This window comes from Choristoneura fumiferana, chromosome 27 (assembly GCF_025370935.1).
Source record: "Choristoneura fumiferana chromosome 27, NRCan_CFum_1, whole genome shotgun sequence".
In the NCBI taxonomy this organism is placed as follows: Eukaryota; Metazoa; Arthropoda; class Insecta; order Lepidoptera; family Tortricidae; genus Choristoneura; species Choristoneura fumiferana.
In genome coordinates this window covers 1,928,372-1,946,812 of record NC_133498.1, presented here as the reverse complement: position 1 = coordinate 1,946,812, position 18,441 = coordinate 1,928,372, and the positions used below count along the sequence as shown (strand labels likewise).

General features: G+C 38.0%; 3 protein-coding genes and 1 long non-coding RNA gene across 4 annotated transcripts; 2 read left to right on the top strand and 2 right to left on the bottom strand.

The window, feature by feature from the left end:
• Window positions 1-2,609: 2,609 nt before the first annotated feature.
• On the top strand, window positions 2,610-8,641 carry LOC141443576 (uncharacterized). Its single transcript, XM_074108885.1, has 2 exons — window positions 2,610-3,471; window positions 6,252-8,641. The coding sequence occupies exons 1-2, from the start codon at window positions 2,678-2,680 to the stop codon at window positions 7,135-7,137; spliced, it is 1,680 nt and encodes a 559-aa protein (XP_073964986.1). The 5' UTR covers window positions 2,610-2,677; the 3' UTR covers window positions 7,138-8,641.
• On the bottom strand, window positions 7,396-11,265 carry LOC141443577 (uncharacterized). The gene is made up of 2 exons (XR_012453057.1): window positions 11,097-11,265; window positions 7,396-10,826 (listed from the first exon to the last, which is right to left on the bottom strand). It is a non-coding gene; the product is annotated as an uncharacterized lncRNA (long non-coding RNA).
• Window positions 11,266-11,469: 204 nt separating this feature from the next.
• On the bottom strand, window positions 11,470-14,666 carry LOC141443575 (uncharacterized). Its single transcript, XM_074108884.1, has one exon. The coding sequence runs from the start codon at window positions 14,528-14,530 to the stop codon at window positions 12,908-12,910; it is 1,623 nt and encodes a 540-aa protein (XP_073964985.1). The 5' UTR covers window positions 14,531-14,666; the 3' UTR covers window positions 11,470-12,907.
• A 214-nt stretch (window positions 14,667-14,880) lies between these two features.
• LOC141443574 (uncharacterized) lies at window positions 14,881-17,133 on the top strand. Its single transcript, XM_074108883.1, has one exon. It carries the CDS (start codon window positions 15,026-15,028, stop codon window positions 16,463-16,465), a length of 1,440 nt encoding a protein of 479 aa, XP_073964984.1. The 5' UTR covers window positions 14,881-15,025; the 3' UTR covers window positions 16,466-17,133.
• The last annotated feature ends 1,308 nt before the right edge of the window (window positions 17,134-18,441 follow it).

Below are 18,441 nucleotides of genomic sequence, written 5' to 3'. Positions count from 1 at the left end.
GTCATCTACTGGCACTGTAGTGCCTAGCTGACCGTGACAAACGACCTTAAAGAGAGCCCCTCCCCCTCCAAAAATTACGTAAAACTGATGTGGCGTCGTTCGTTAGAATTAGGGGCTGTTTCACCATCCATTGATTAGTGGTAACTGGCGGTTAGGTGTGATGCCGTCTCTATTTGTTTTGTTCGAATAGACGGAGACGGCATCACATTTAACCGTCGGTTAACGCTAATCAATGGATGGTGAAACAGCCCCTTAGAATAATATATATGCGATCCGCACCGTAGGAGTTGTATAGAAAAACGATACAACTTCATTCAAAAATTATTTAAATACATCAATCAATTAACGAATTAAACTAGAAGAGATTTTATTGTAAAACCCAGTGTAGTCAAACGTTAGCTCGATTTATACTACAGCCAACGCCATCTACAAGTTGCTTTCGCGTTTAACCTTTCAGTGTCATGAATGCATGAGATTTTGTGAAGGGATGTATATCCGGGCTTCGGATGCGAGTCCTAGCTTTAGGGCCTTTTCGCACTATGTCCTATCCGAATCCGATCCGAACCCGTGAAAATACGGTCCGGCGAAGTCGTAGAAGTTTTGTATGGTTCCGTCATCCGATTTCTCTCCGATGTAGTGCGTAAACTACCATACAAAAGTTCTACGACTACATCATCATCATCATGTCAGCCGAAAGACGTCCACTGCTGGACATAGGCCTCCCCCAAAGCTCTCCACTCAGACCGGTCTTGTGCTTTCCGCATCCACCGCGATCCCGCGATGATATCCGCAGTAGCCCGAAGAATTGCGAAACTAAAGTGGCAGTGGGCGGGGCACATTGCTCGCAGGACTGATGGCCGATGGGGCCAGAAGGTTCTCGAATGGCGTCCGCGGACCGGGAGACGAGCTGTCGGTAGGCCTCCAACAAGATGGAGCGACGACTTGGTTAAGATCTACGACTACGCCGGACCGTATTTTCACGGGTTCGGATCGGATTGCGAAACCGCCCTTATGCTGTGTAATCTACATTTGCTGTTACTCTGTCTTTTAATCTGTCATCTCCCAGGATAACAGGATCGAAGGATTTTGGGCACAAATTTGTGCCTCTGGGAGAGGACAGGTTAATTATTTCTCTGTGTATCTGTTTTCTGTATCGCTTACTATTTCTGGTGTATACGTACAATAAATAGTCTTTGTTGAAGCCCTACCCTTCGTGTTTCGTCGGGCAGAGCGGCGGCGCGTAGTGTGCGTGTTGCGGCAGCCGCCGAGTCGCGTGCTCCTGAGAAGAAGGGCTACGAAATAGCCCGAAACATGTCGAGCTAAGCTCGGTTTAAGACGTGAGTTATCCGTTACAATATCATTAAGGCCCACTTGCAGTAAACACATAAATCTCGAGTTAGCGTTAAGCTCAGTTTAGTAGTGTCAAATTGTATGGAACTGTCAAGCTTAAGCCTGGATTAACTACTAAATCTAGATTTACTTTTTCCTGCAAGACGGCCTTAATTTCGTATTTTGTACGGAATATTCCAAGTTTAGGTATATTTTATATATGATTGGTACCCGTAAAAGTAACAAATTTGGAGTTGAAATAAAAAATACAAAAAGACTCCAAATAACCAATCATAATTTGATTGCTTAGTAGCGACATCTCTTGTCTGGGTGAGCGGTTGGTTCCGATAGAATGTGACGTCTCTCGATGAGAGCGAAAAACATAGATGTCGCTAGTGCTGCTGCATAAGTAGCGTAGTAGAAATAAGCAACCTGAGATATGTATGCATAGGAAAAATTCGTGTCTAAATTCCTGTCCAGCGGTGGTGTAGGGGTTATAGCACGCAGCACGGATTGCTGAGGACCTGGGTTCGATTCCCAGCGCTGGTCTCTTTTTCTGGTTTTTCTGTGCATCCATGTCTCAGTTTGTATTTTCGATATGGTTTCACGGGATACCCGTAAAAGTAACAAATTTGGAGTTGAAATAAAAAATACAAAAAGACTCCAAATAACCAATCATAATTTGATTGCTTAGTAGCGACATCTCTTGTCTGGGTGAGCGGTTGGTTCCGATAGAATGTGACGTCTCTCGATGAGAGCGAAAAACATAGATGTCGCTAGTGCTGCTGCATAAGTAGCGTAGTAGAAATAAGCAACCCGAGATATGTATGCATAGGAAAAATTCGTGTCTAAATTCCTGTCCAGCGGTGGTGTAGGGTTATAGCACGCAGCACGGATTGCTGAGGACCTTTTTTGCAGGAGGATTGTTTTTAAGTGCACAGACAGATTTTCACACACAGCCGTACACTATTTATTTTACTTTGACATGTGTCATGTGTCAGAATGTTTTTTTTTGTATTTAGCTAAAACCAGCAAATACCTAAATAAATATTTTAATTTTACTACTACTACTCAGAATACAAAGACTAACAAATGTGAAAAACTGACAAAGAAGTATTAATTAAGTTGGATTTACTACAGATAAAATCTATTCTGTAGATTTTTTTTTTGGTGATATTATCAAAGCTATTTCTTCCGAAGCTTACAAGAACATTCGAACGCGCCCACAACAAATGTCAGTCAAGCCATTTCAATTTTATCTTCTCTCTTCTCTGTGGTAATTGTTTCGTAAATTCCGAGCGGATTTGTTCGTATTATTTGTTTGGAGAAGAAATAATGGAAAATTGCTATGGATAACATAGAATTAATGCATTGCCGCTTCTGCGCGGAGCCGAGGGACACTGACAAACTCATAAATTTGACCATGGATCCGGAAAAATGCGAAGACACTGCTTCAAAATTAAAGTTCCTAAACGCTATCTACGTTGATATTGCGAACAGTAATCTGCCTAAAACGATATGTTTTGTTTGCTATGAATCACTAAATAATGCTTACAATTTCCTTCACAAGGTAAAGGCCGCACAAGACGCAATAATAAACATATTTGCACCGAATCTATTGAAAGTAAACCCATCAAGTGACAAGTATACTTTTGAAGATTTGATTATCGATGAAAGCGAGCCTAATATTAAACAGGAGAGTTCCTCTAGCTCTAAAAACCGGCCGGACCCTCAAATACTTGTTAAAGTTGAACCAAAAGAAGAAATGGTAGTTTTTGAGCCTGATATTGACACTAACAGCACAGGTTGCAGTCCTAGCCCTCCTGACTTCGACGATGGCCTCAACGTCCAAGATATAATTGACGCAGCAATGTCTGGTGCACCATTTACAAATGATGTTACAATTTATGCTAAAGAAATGTCTGATATCAATAAAAAAGAGATTTCAGAATGGAAAGACTATCCGTGGCTCTGTTCGCATTGTAATATAGAGTTCCAGGATATAGCGACTCTCCGGAAGCATTCTAAAATAGTGCACAGAAAGTGCTCTGCATTCATGTGCATAGATTGTAAGACGTTTACGAATAACTCCTTTAGTTTGTTTGTTAAACACGTTTCTAATAAGCACCGAACAAGCCTTAGGTAAGCAATAAAATTAGTTTTTTTTTCATCTAGGCTTTAGTACACCAAATGTGACTATGTCAGCCTCATGGGGAGCCTCAGATATATACACCACACTCTACCTCTCTTGTACTGAAATCACGTCTCTGGGTGCAAAGGCCTGTCTAATAAACCTGTAAATCAGCATTGCTTCTTCTGAAAACCTTTGACTCAGAATCACATTTACACCTCCATTGAACAAGCCCATACTCAGTGGCGTAGCTAGGTAACCTAGGGCTTTGGGGCAAATAAAAAAATGGGGCCCACTGCTATCAAAACTGGTAAGGTTTTTTGAAGTAAAATTATATATACAAATACCTACTTTAAAAATGCTAAGCAACTTTATCATCAGCTATAAAGCAGAATTTCGAGGGCCCCCTGAGCTTGAGGGCCCCGGGGCACTGCCCCGCCTAGCCCTAGCCGCCTAGCGCCTGCCCATACTATCCAAACACCTGTCTCTGATGTCCTTATCCTGATCACATTCCAAAATAAAATGAATAAGGTCTTGTATGTGAGTTGCTTAACTTCTGACTCAGATAAATCCATAACCATTTGGGAGATAATTATAAAAAGTAATATTAACGTTAATTCGGTGATTAGAAAGGCAGTATTTCTTTTTTATGTCTTCAGCTTTAGGCTTTATTAAATAAAGCAATCCTGTTCGGCAAATTCCGCATTAAAACCATCATTTCTTTAAAAAAAAATGTTGATTGGATTTACCGTTCATTTAATATACCTTATAAATTGCAATTTATGTGTCTTTGAAAACACTCAGTGTGAATTTGTATATTTTAAATTAACAGACCTGGACAGAAAAAAAAATCTCGCTGATTGGCTTGGATAGACACCTACATTTGAAAAAAACTGTCATATGGATTTATCGAGTATAAAATTTAAACTAGTTTTTTATTTTTACCCTTTTATTTAATACCAAAATCTTAATAAATGGCACAATTTGGATGCACCAAAAAAAAATAACCTAGTTTTTATTTTATTTTTGTAAAGAATAGGATATTTTAAGATACCTTTTTCATTGATTTTGAATTTGGATGAGTATTTATTTTTTTATATTTTTTTTACTAAATACGCTGGATGACGTCAAAGTGAGACAGCCACGTTCCATTGCCTAGGAAAATTCAGGTTGTACATAACATAATCTGTGGTATTACAATTTGACAATAATTCTAGCATGGCTTAGGGTCCTAAATTAATCGTGACAAATAGTTTTATTTATCTCTCTTCTTTTAGCTTTGATTATTCCTGTTGATTTAATGGTGTGTAAATAGTGTAGTAAAGTGTGTAAATAGATATTTTTTTATTAAAATGTGATATTTAAATTCTTTTGTATTTACTTGTAACATAGTAATTTAATAATTTAATTTGTAAAAATACATTGGAAATACTCATATACATTTCGGTCTTAACAATAAATGACAACTGTTTAAGGCCGGGTGCGTATCATTTGATTAAAGTTCTATCTTTGTCACTCTTTGCTATTAAGCAGTACAGGAACATTTCAAATTATCAATTTGCTTACGAGTGTAGACCTGCTTTATAACTGCCTTTGTAACGAGACACTGCAGGGGTCAAATGAGGGTCATTACTTAAATTTTGTTTATTTAATTCAGTTTATCACATTTTTGGAATCTGATTTCTGAAAACGCTTCACAAAGCCTATTTCTCCAAATGGTTTTCGATTTATTATATGTTGTCAAAAATTGGGACATCCCAATTGGATTTAACCGAGTTTGAAGTTAAGTGGCTCATGTAAAGGTGACTGTATAACTCTCATCAAATTCAAAAAATACTAATAGTAGTTGACTTTGGTAAAATGTTGGGTGTTGTTCAAGTTGGGTAGCCAAAATAAAAGAATTGAGGGAGTCTAACCTGGTTCGAATTGAGTTGCCCTTGTGTGCTGAATCTTGTGGGACACCTGATTCTCTTCTTTGATTCTTCCACCCCAGGGTGCTCTAATGCAGGATTCATATCTTATTTCGCGTAGATCATGTCGAAGGGAGCAGGAGCTTGACCCTGTTGCAGTGCAATGCAGTGATGAATAAATGCATGTGATTATTTTCCTACCCTCAGTTTGACCATAAAAAAGTTGGATAATACGGCGAGTGAAAGGAGGGTAGAAATTTGGTGTAGTGATGAGATGAATGGGTACTTGCCACAAGTGTTATGTAAACCTAGGGTGGGGAATCTTTGCTTTGCTTAGTTTGCTTTGCTTTGATGATGATGGGGGATTGGGGGGGGGAGCTAGATGGTGATTTATGTAAAGCTAAATTAAAATTAATATTGCGGCTAAATAAATTAATATGCATTTAATAAAATTGAAATGTGTACAAACAAAAATGATACTTTATAGTTCTTAAAGTTGCTTGTTTTTCTAGTTTTGAAGGTACAATAACTAAAACCTGAACAGCTTGAAAAAATATACCATTGTTTAGGTAAGCATGGGAGTGGGGCTTAGAACTTTGCTTAATTTTGCTACAAGGGGAAGGGAGGAGTCAAAAACTACAAAAATTCTGCTTACATAACACTTGAATGACCCCTGCTGAAGCAACAAGAGCGAAACAGGAACTAGCTTTTGTCCCGTATGAAGACTTAACAAGCCATTTTGATAACTGCATATGCATTGTAATCCATATGAAGCACACCAAATTTTTTTAAGTCAATCTCAGTAAGGTGGGGGGGTGAGGATTAAGTATACAATTTTCCCCACCAGTCTGCTAAACATCATAAATATTGATATTTTTCAGAACACGCTGCTATTACTGCGACGTTTCAGTAACTGAAGAAGAATTCCGACACCACATCAACCAGCACTTCAGCAAATCACAAATCCCGTGCCCGGCCTGCGGAGAAATACTTAAGAACGAAGACACCCTCCAAAAACACCTATTAGAGTACAACACTGCAAAACCAAAACGGAAACCACGAAGAAAACGAGGCACACCCATCACCATAGCTGATCTTACTTGTAACATTTGCATGAAAGTCTACAAGAACCCTAATAGTCTAAGGGATCATATTAAACTGCACCGTACCGACCGCAAAAGGGACTACACCTGCGATCGCTGCGGCAAAACATTCTACAGCAAAGGCACATTAACATCTCACATAATGTCGCACGATAAAATCAGACCGCACATTTGTAGAATCTGCAACAAATCATTCTTATTCCCTAACATGCTTCGGAGACATGTTGAAATGCACTCTGGAGTCAAGCCGTTCAGCTGTGAACAGTGCGGGAGGTGTTTCCGACTGCAATATCAATTGAACGCTCACAAAATTATACACACAGATGCAATGCCGCATGTGTGTCAATATTGCAATAAGGCCTTTAGATTCAAACAGATATTGAAGAACCACGAGCGACAGCATACCGGCGCTAAGCCGTATGCTTGTAATCAATGCGGAATGGAGTTCACCAATTGGTCTAATTACAACAAACACATGAAAAGGAGACACAATACTGATACTTCGAAGAAGAAAATTACCCCGGAAGGTGTGTTTCCTATTAATCCAGAGACAGGGCAGATAATGCAGGTACAAGATGCGGGGATGGCCGAATGGAAGAATAAGATAATGATTCCCGCGAAGAGAGGGAAGAAAAAAGTTATAAAGACCGAAGATGTTGACTGATGTGCCTGGTATGGTAGTGGCCATTGAGCTATCATATGTTGTTCACAAGAGGGAAGAAATCACGGGTGGGTTTAAATTTTGCGTGGATTTAAAAATTTCACTAGGTGAGAGGATAAAGAAAAATCCATGGAACAGAAAAAACAAGCATATAGAAAAATAATAAGAGATTTATTCAGTAGTTTGTTTGTTTACAAATTATGAATCACAAATAATACAATTATTAACAAAGTACAAACTATTAAAAGGCATGTTAACGAGACAAGTTGACGCCATATTGTCTACTACCGGTACAGAAGTTATTACTTTTTTTTTTCGAATAATCGCTAAGATTTCAAAATGTGTAAGCCCAGTTTAAATTAGCAAGCAAAATCGTGCAAGTTGGATTACATTGAGATTCCATAAAGCGAACGACTTTAAAGTGGTCAATCGAGCGCCGCAATGTAATGTAGGTACCTTGCATGATTTTTCTTGCAAGTCTAAACTGGGCTTATGAATACGCAACTGTATTTCTGGCAACACTGGTTTCGGTACAGTGACTAAAATTTTCTCTTGTTCTTTCTATTCCATGGAACCATCTCACAAAGTATCACCCCGACATCGCTTGGAGTCCCCTACTGCGTATTCAGTTAATTAACTACTCCGGCAAGCCAAAACTTGCAGGTTCAAATTTTGCCGCCAGACACGATTTTCATTTTCAAAAGACCGTTTGCCATAAGAAAAATCTAGTTGGTTGTGTTTTTCCCAATAGGAACTCAATTAGGTTGCTCTTGGAAATGTTTTGGTCCCACTCCCGCTTTTATGGCAATCCCCTTGCCCTCACTTTCTAAGGAGATAAGACTCACCTTCCTTCAACTTACGCAAGATTGTCTCGAAAGCCTCTCTTGGTGTGGTTGCCTTAGCAAGTTTCTGATACTCCAAGACAAGAGTCCTGGGGTCCCAGAGAATTATCTGTTCTACGGCTCAATCTGGCCTGATCAACAGCTCGATCTGAACCTTTACATTGTTCTCCTCCTTATTCAATGGTCTGGTGGGCTCTAGAATGACCTTTCCTTCCTTCCTGACATCCATACTTCCATACTATCCATACTAATATTATAAATGCGAAAGTAACTCTGTCTGTCTGTCTGTCTGTCTGTCTGTCTGTTACGCTTTCACGCCTAAACCGCTGAACCGATTTTGATGAAATTTGGTACAGAGATAGAATAGACCTTGGGAAAGAACATAGGCTATTTTTTATCGCGAAAAAGAGGCTTTAAGGGGTTGAAATAGGGGATGAAAGTTTATAAGGTGGAAGTTCGTCGCTGTCGAAGTTAAAACCATGAAACTTGGCATTTAGGCGCTTAATAAGAAATAAATCGATATTTCTTTGAGCTTTTTTGAAAATTCGACCTGTGAGGGGGTGAAATAGGGGATGAAAGTTTATATGGAAGATCGTCATTGTCGAAGATAAATCGATGGTTCTCTATGAAACTTGGCATTTGGACAGGTCATAAGAGATAAACACATATTTGTTCAAGCATTTTTGAAAATTCTTCCTATAAGAGGGTGAAATAGGGGATAAAGTTTATATGGAAGATCGTCATTGTCGAAGATAAATCGATGGTTCTTTATGAAACTTTTGTTCAAGCGTTTTTGAAAATGTTACCTGCTAGGGGATGTTAGCAGAGGGGATGGTGCAGTGTTAGCAGAGCCTTCTAAACTCATAAGCAAAATGTACGCAATGTGGGGTCATTTTAGATGGCTTATTCACATAGACAGTCAGACATGAAAAATTATGATTTTCAGATTTTTCTTATTTATTTTGCTATAAGAGCTACCTTTATGCAAAATTCCAAGTTTCTAGGACAGCCGGAAGTACCCTATAACTTTTTCTGTTGAGGCAATTTGTATGAAAACACCTTTTGAATGACTGTAGCTTTTGATGATTGCCTTGACTTAGAGGTTTGATTTTTTCACAGCTTTCGAGACTATTGACCTGAGTTTAGGGTCTTAATTTCAACTCGATACCTATACTCTGCGCGTTTACGAGATAAAGGGTCTTGACAGACAGACGGACGGACGGACAGCAAAGTAATCCTACAAGGGTTCCATTTTTCCTTTTTAGGTACGGAACCCTAATAAATATTTGCTCTGGCGCTTTTTTTTTATTTCGACCTATTTACTTGAAAATATGGGGATGAAAGTTCTTAAGAAATTCCAAACAAGTTACTACGTATAAGTATATTTATCGGAAATATGTGTAGCTATGCTTAGTAAAAATGCCTTGACTTACAGTAAAGGACGTAAGGTGATAGAGTTCACTGTGAAGAATTAGTCCTTTTGTGTTGGCAGGGTAGAATACACGTCGTATTGCTAAAATGTGGCTACCCGCAAAATATTTATGTTTTACCAAAGAGCATCGGATGGATGTATGTATGGAAGAACAAAAAAAAATAGTTTATATTTATAGCAATGTATTAGAATAGGTTATTTTCGGTAAACCATAGAAGTTTCTATGTACTATTATTGGCAGAATAGGTATCCTATATAAATTAAATAATCCCCAAAATTACTATTCCACGCGGACGAAGTCGCGGGCAAAAGCTAGTACCTCATAAATTTGAAATTGGTGAGAATTTCTGAAGTGGGAGCAGATCTATCTCTCAGAGGGTTCTGCGAAGCAGATATAGAGACTGTGAGATTGTCCAACATACCACTGAATGACTTGATCTGACTCTCAGTTTTAGAAATATAGTGAGCAACAGTATCAGATTGTTTTCTCCAGATACCTTCAGCTGCAGACATTGAGTTCGTGGCGTCTCCCAAATTTTTTACCAGCACGGCCATGTCAGCAGAGACCAGGTGCATTTGGGTCATCATAGAGCTCTCAAAACTAGATGATTTTCTAGCTGATATAGCTCCTTTTCGAAAGACCCCTGGACCAGGGGGAGTTATCCGGTTTGGAGATCATAAACAGAGTGATATAGTCCCCAATAATCTGTTCACCCAGTGTGTCCCAATACTCATCTAGAAGATCAGTCTCCTCGTCTTTTAGGAGAAAAGAAGCTTTAAACGCCTCTATCACCTCAGATCGGTGATTGCATACTATTGACCTGATGGTTCTGGGATCCTCACAACGTTCCTTGAGCTTAGATATGATGCTCTTAAATTTAGTTTAATTTATGGCTCACCCATGACCCAGCAGTTTCCCCAGAGTTTGTGGATTAATTAGCTTCAGGAGATCTATCATTTTTCTCGTCTGCAGGGATCCTTTTGGGTGAATTGGGAAGAGGATGTCTTTCCTTATGCCAATTTGCTCCATAGATATCCAGTGCTGTGTAAATTTTTGAGTCGGATGATGTTACTGGGTCTTGATTAGAATGAGACGAGACAACATTGTGAACCTCAGCCAAGTCATCATCATGAGATAGAGGCTCAGATGGGATCATGGGATCGATATGGATACTCTTGTGTAATGTCTTCTTGTAATGTTTCTTACATTGTGGCTGGCAATCCTCTTCCCACTCATTATTATATGGGTGGAAGGAGATAGTCCATGGATGAAACGGGGTGAGGGGAGAATTGGATTCCACAAGGGGTTCAGAATAGTTATTGGTTATTGACAAAAGAGTTGAAACAAATCGGTGAGAAAATGGCTCCTAGGCATGTACGTGCGTTAGCTGGCCTGTCAGATTTCTACCCCGTACTGGCTGAAACAAATAATTGACCATTTTATGTTCATTTTACAGTATTCTGCATTAGTCGGCGTTGTTTTAAAAATAACTAATTTTTATAATTTAAACTTAAGCAATGCAATAATTAAGTTAGTGTAATTTTATTGATAAACACGTTTTATTTATTTATAGCTATTAAACTGTATTACTATGATTTACACTTATCAAGTTTTATTAAATGAATGACATTTAAATTGTGGTTATTCTTTAAAATTGGCAGCGAAAACCGAAATAAAGGAAGCTAACCTGGTTCAAAAAGTTGATTCTGGCGCGTGGTTTTGATGGGCGATAGCCTCTTCTTTCCTATTCTATTTCTACCCCCAGGGTGCGACAACAATCGCTCGTATTACTCTTCCCCACTGATAACGTCGAAGGCACCAGAACCTCGACGTTGCTGCAGTACATTAAACGAGCGCACTTTTGCAATCTACCCTCTTTTTTTTGCCAAACCTTTTTTTTAATTCTCCGCAAGCGCAAAGGTTTATGAAGCCATACAGCCAGTTAGACCGTAATGAGTATAAAGGAAAAGAGGGTAGTAGGTGCTACGAACAAATAGATGTTATGGAGGTGAGAGATGAATCTGTATTTGTGTATAATATTGTTATAATAAAACAAAACATTATTCGTAAAATACATTTACTGACAACAAATTAAATTAAATTGTGCCTCAACCCAACTTAATAATGCGTACATAACATGGCACGAACAACTTATTTAACATCATATACTTCCATTCATACTATAAAATCCTATTTACATGTGTTTAGTACTCTACAAATAAAACTTTTTTTTTCTATATAAAAGTGAAAAGCTATGGTTTAAAATTCTGCTTTACGGTAAATAATAGCTGCATCTTTAACTATGTTTAAAACTAACAGAGTTATGTTTTATTTTATACACTATGATCAAAATAACATATAATTACTTCGTATAATTATCTTAGAATGGAAAAAGAAAGGCCACATTACAATCACTTCATATTCTAGAATCACTGACGTATACGATCGCATTCATCTCTTTCTACCCTCGTCTGATGCTGAGTGAAGAAGTAATGAAAACGAATGTGTTTAATTTGACAAGGCTTCTGTTGTTATACTTTCAGACTCAAAAAAACCGCGTTCAAATCGGTCCTCCCGTTTAAGAGCTATGATGCCACAGACAGACACACAGCGGTCAAACTTATAACACCCCTCTTTTTGCGTTGGGGGTGGAGGAACTGCATGAACACGCATATCTTTTATAAACTTGGCTATCATAAGATTGCGGGTGAGCAAAGAAAATTCTTTTAGTTCATTCATAATAAAAAGGACTCCCAGAGCTAGCCCTTTACAACACTACCTTCCACTCACTTTGGTGTACTCGTGTTATATGTCTAGTCGACTGTGGCAAAACAACAAGGGTAAAAGAAAGACATTAAAAAATGAGCCAATCAGCAAGACTAATTTCAAAAGGGCCCCACGATACCAACGCCATCTAGCGATAATCCATCTATCAGAAAACTCATTGGTGCGTTTTTGCTGGAGGGTGGATTGTATGTCAAGACACAATTCTTTTAGAGAGTACAAAAGATGCATACACAGTTCTTTCTACATTCTAAGACATTTATCCTTAAACTTTAATAAAGTGCCAAGAAGTTAAAAAACACTCGAAAGTGGCGCCACCATCTAGGTATGCAGTCTCACTTGGGTACAATATATATGGTCTATTTTTATCCAATCTTTATCCACCGCAACACTTGCCTCTGACATGATTATCTTTATCCATTGGATATTAAGTCTTGATTTGATTTTGATTTTTTATTAAAAAATACCATTTAGACCTTACTGTAATCTCAGAGAAATCAATTAACATTTCACGCGTGATTTATCGATTGACGACACTAACGCCATCTCTTGTCTTGAAGGCCGATGGAGCTTGCAAAAACAATTGCCATACACATTTTTAGCTACAACAATAGCAATCATTTAAAAAAAAGTTGATCAAATAGAGGTTCCAATTTGGTAAATTGTTACTTCTGAGCATCGCTGCAAATAGCTTTGCCGCTCATCAAATGACTGCTATTGACTCTGACCGTCAGCACATCCATCTACTTCGCTCTTGCATTCTTTTATATCCTCGTTTTGCTGTTCCTCTGCTTCTACAACAGTCTGCTTGGGCCTACCAGGGCGCCGTTGTCGCATCATCTCTTTCTTCCACTCAAGAGTATCCTCTGTCTCCGGAGTAATTACCACCTCGCCAGTAGCCGGGTTGATGGGGTACAGACCTTCAGGTGTATGCTTCTTCTTAGCCATGTCCATACCATGCCGTCGCTTCATGTGTTTGTTATAATTAGGCCAATTTGTAAAGTCCCGTTGGCAAAAACCACAAGTATAAGGCTTGACACCAGTGTGTTGTCGAACATGCTGATTCAATATAGTTTTGAATCGAAAACCCTTGCCGCAGTAAGCACAGATGTATGGTAGTTCATCTGTATGAATGATTTGATGGGATTTAAGCTGCTTCGGGAGCCTAAAGCACCGACCACACTGATCACAGGAATATGGCTTCCTTCCGTCATGTACCCCGACATGGTTACGTAGCTGGCTTATGGTTTTAAAGCCAAGCTTGCATATTTGGCAGTGGAACGGCCTCGCATTGTCATGTAAAAGCATGTGACCAGCTAAATTCTGCTTACTAAAGAAGCACTTTCCGCATTTCTCACATGTATGGTCCCTTTTTCTATCTGTATGAGTTAAGAGATGTGTGCTCAAGCTACCTTTGCTTTTGAATACTTTTTGACACAGCAGACAGGTAAGGTCGTCCACGGTGACCACAGTGTTACTTGGGATACGAATGCCCCTGGCTCTCTTGTCGCGGAAGAAAGAGCTAGTATGCTCGGTCAACTCCTCCAAATTGGCAAAAGCTGTGTTACAGCCCATGCAAATGTTTGGTGACGTGAAATGCACATTTTTGTGTATGTTCGCTTGGTATGGTTTCAGGAAGTTCAAATGGCACACGTAGCAAGACAGTTTCAGGTATTTCCTATGTCTCTTGACATGTAAAAGGAAATTATCCAGTTTCAGTTTCCTGATGTTGCAATCGGTACATTTGAAAGCATTACAACACTTGTGATACTGCATCGAGTGTGCTTTCAACTCGTCTGCGGTCGCAAACTGTGTTTCGCAGTAGGAGCAGGTCCATAAGTAATCTTTCCAAGTTAATTTAAGTTGGGAAAGCGGTAACGAGTCCAAACCCATACATTTCGTAGTTTTTGCTTTCTTCTTACGTCTGCCATTTTCCTGCTCTGTAGAAAGTACAGGTTTTTGATCCTCCTCTACCTCGAGCTTTATTGTCAGGTTTTGAACTACATCCACGACTGAACTCGCAAAATACGCCTCGCCACCATCCGAATCGCTCTCTGATACTTCTTCTTTCTTAACTCTACGAGCTAATATGTTGCTCAGCAACTCTTGAGCGTGATCCACGTTCTCTATGAACTCGAAAGCCCTGTCCAAGGAGCTAATGCACACAAAACAAACAGTTTTAGGTAACACTTCATCGTTAAATAGACTCAATGTCCTTGCATTTAGTCTTCTTAGCTTTTTCACGATTTCATTGCGTTTATCTTGCTCGGACTCCAGATCTATGAGTTTGTTATTAGGTTTTAATTCGGCGCAGAGCCGACAGTGTGAGTTTTCCATATTTTTCCTAAATAAGCACCCAAATTTGCAAAAAATCTGTAACTATTTTCGTTTCTTGGTCGACATTTGACATTAACTTTGTTTTTAATATCACCACCATTTTTAGAGTTGAGTGAAAAGGTCAGTTGCAGATACAAGGATTTTGAGAACATTGCTGACGATAAAATATTTTTTTGAGTAAATTCAATTTCTCAAAGAAGGAATAATCTTCATAGAAGTTAATTCCTTGCTTCTACTGCTTTATTTTCTAAAGATTTTCTGTTGAAAAATCCTTACTAAATAGCACATTTGAAAAAAATCGTAAGATTATATATTTTCTCACGGATCAAAACAAGATCAAAAAAGAAGAATCCAGGGCAACCCCAAAAAAAAAAGAAAAACAAAACAATTGTTTGAGCTCGAGCGCAAAGATTTATTTAAATAAAATTTGATATATTACCTGAAATAACCGTGAGTTACTCGTTTACTTTCTACTTCCCATCAAACTGTTTCAATATGAATTCGTCAGACACGTCACATTGCCGTCTTTGCGCTGAAAAAAAACCAATTGCGAAGCTTATCAGCTTGGCATCCGACAATAGTCGCAGTGGAATAATTCAGAAATTAAAGCGTCTGAACGTAAATACTGCTGATTTCTTCGACGGAAGTAATTTACCGAAAACAGTGTGCTTAATTTGCCTCAATAACTTAGATAAGGCTTATGAGTTCGTCGAACAGGTGGAAAACGCTCAACAATTACTTGTTATCATTTGTCAAAGATTGAAAAAAGAAGCTATATCTGATGATGATACTACAGAACCGCTCCCTCAAGCTCAACCTGCTAAAGAACTGGATAAAGAACCTGTCAAAGAGGAACCTGTGGAAAATGTGGCAGTGAATTTACCAAAAAAAACTGTGATTAAAAAGCAACCTAGTCAACCAAAGTCACAGCTTTCGTGGAAGGACTATAATTGGGCATGTGGCAAATGTGGAACAGAGTTCCCGACCATAGAAGAGTTCAAATCTCACTCCATGTCATACCATGAGTGCTGTAATGCCTTTAAATGTACCGATTGTAACAAAAAGATGTTACGGTTGGACAAGTTCGTGTTGCACGTAAAAAGGCACAGAAAATATTTAAAACTGTCTTGCTATGTTTGTCATTTAAAGTTTTCTTCGCCTTACAAAGTCAGTGAGCATAAGAATATACACAAATCCTCAGAACATGTATGTTCTGGATGCAATACCGAATTTACTAGCATAGAATCCTTAAATGAACATATAAAACTGTATTATAAGAATCGAGCTGGAAATTCAATAGCTGTGCTTGATTCATCAGACAGCTTGTCTTGTGCACTATGTAAGAAAACCTTTAAAAATAAAGGTACTCTGAATGGTCATCTTCTAGTCCATGTAAAACGGAACCCTAAGAAACGGGTCCATATATGCGACAGGTGTGGGAAAGGGTACTACAATAAAGCTGACTTGGTGTCCCATGTTATATCCCTGCATAACGATGCAAGACCATACCAATGTGAAATCTGCAAATCAGACTTTAAAACTATAATAAGATTAAAAGCACATGTAAAAATTCATGACAATTTCAAACCTTTTGCTTGTTTGCAATGTGGACGTACATTCAGGCTTCAAAAGCAGCTCCGTTCACACGAGATCGTACATACAGATTCTCTGCCATTTGTCTGTCCGTACTGTAGCAAAGCTTTCCGTTTTAAAAGCATATTAGACTTGCATTTGCGTCAGCATACTGGTGATAAACCATATTGCTGTGAGTTATGCCAAAGAAACTTCACGAATTGGTCTAATTATAATAAACATATGAAACGCCGACATGGCACAAGCATGGTGAAGAGGAAGGTTATTTGGTCTAATGACAATGACAATCCTCCTCTGATGGCCAATGTTCCTAATGAGGAAAAAGGATTAGGTTTTGTATGAATGTGTGCTTCACTTAATGGTACAAACAGCATTATAAAACCTAATAATATGAGAGGCAAAAGTGTGACACAAACCTAATTTTATGATTTTTCTTTATATAGAAGCAAACTATTTTGTTGTTATAGGGGTATTAATGATTTACCTAACTTAAAATGCAATTTGTGACATGCAAAATGAGTGCTTTTCTTATAATATGCCTAATTTATAATTTAAAAAATATATCATTGTTCCTATTTTGTAAATAAAAACTTCCTTATTTAAATGAAAGTTGAGTTTGAGTAATAGGGTAAATAAATACCTTGTTTTTTGGCACTCTGCAATGTTATATGATTGTTACTGAACTATTTGTGGGTACATATTGTTTACTTGTTGAATATGGAATTCTAAAAAGAGCAGTATCTCTAATAGTGAAATTTCTTTTGTTTTTATTAGATCTTACTATCAGCTGCAAGTAAAATGAAAGTAATTATTGCTCTAGTGCATTTTCGAATTCTGTCTCTTCATAAAATGGAGCAGTAATTAACGGTTGAGATGCATATGATACTGGCTAATGTTGTGAACATAATGGAATTGTTTTAATTTTAAAAATCGAACATAGTACAAAGTTTATTTATCACTATAATATCCTGTTTATATTTTTATAAGCTAATAAAGCCATACATCTTGGAGATATTCTTTCATTAACTACCTTTTTCAATTTACAATTTTTCAAACCTTTTTCTCTTAGATATACAAGTCTATCATACAATATTAAATTTTCTATCACTGGCTGCAAATAATTTTGTAATAAAATAAAAATGGCCGCTTTTTTCAAAACCAAAGAGCTTTCTATTTCCTGCCAGATTGATCTAAGTTCATCCAATTCGAAATTTGAGAATTTTATGTCAGAAGAATCTTCTCTATTTTCTAGGCACACAGGTTCATTTAGTATTAACCTGAATCCGTTGCAAGCGTCCTGTATGTAGGTTTCGAAATTTCTATTCATTGTCTTCGTTTTGACTGCCTTTCTTGTGTTTCTTTTTAACTTGCAGTTATCTGTGAACATGGAAATAATATCAATGATATTTATTTATTTAGGTAGTGGTAAGTTGTACATGAAAGAAGTTTATGTAGATTGATAATTCTCTCTCCGGTCTGCAACAAAGAGCGCCCTCAAACGGCCAGTAGAAAAACTACATCAACTGCAGTCATTCAATCCAACGCTATTACAGTATTTAAAAAAAAAACACTTACGCTTACTGGCATACAGTTGCAGCACAGCTCTCGATATCAAATTGAACACTAAATCTTCCAAATCCTCATCACAGCAAGGCGGCTGCGCTCCCAATCTCAAAAAGGGCACTCCCATGAATTCAAAACCTTTAGAGCTCTCAAAACTGTCTTTGAAGCAATTGCTTAGTGGAAAATTCTTAAATCTATCGTCTACTTTTTCCATTTTATGGTAGCAGCACGGCATAATAATAATTGCCTTTGCCTCGGTCATTTTTAAAAACAAATCCAGGGCCACAACTGTCAAATCGGCGCAAGCATGGAGTCCAGCTACGCAGAAACCGTTAAAATTCAAGAATTTACCGCGTAAATACTGTTCTATTGATACATTTGAATTCTCGTTTATTGTATGTTTTATGTATTTAACGTTCTCTACTGAATTTGGATGATATTTTCCTTGACGTTTCTTGGCACCGACGTAGTGTGAAGTATTGCATTCTAAACCCAATACTTTGAGATTTGTGGTTTCAAAAATAATCTGGTCCAGGTAGCCCTGCAAAAAAATAACTCATTAGTAGTGCCAGTGGAGTAATGGCGTTGCTACGATTCCGGATAAAGGCGGACACAGTCATGCGTATTTGGTTGCTCATGCGACTACAATAAATGATGATTTAAATGTAGCTAGTTAAATTTGACCATATTTTTTATATTTGTCATGTGATTGGTGCTTTCCACTCCCTAGCACAATGTCAGTGGATAGCACTACC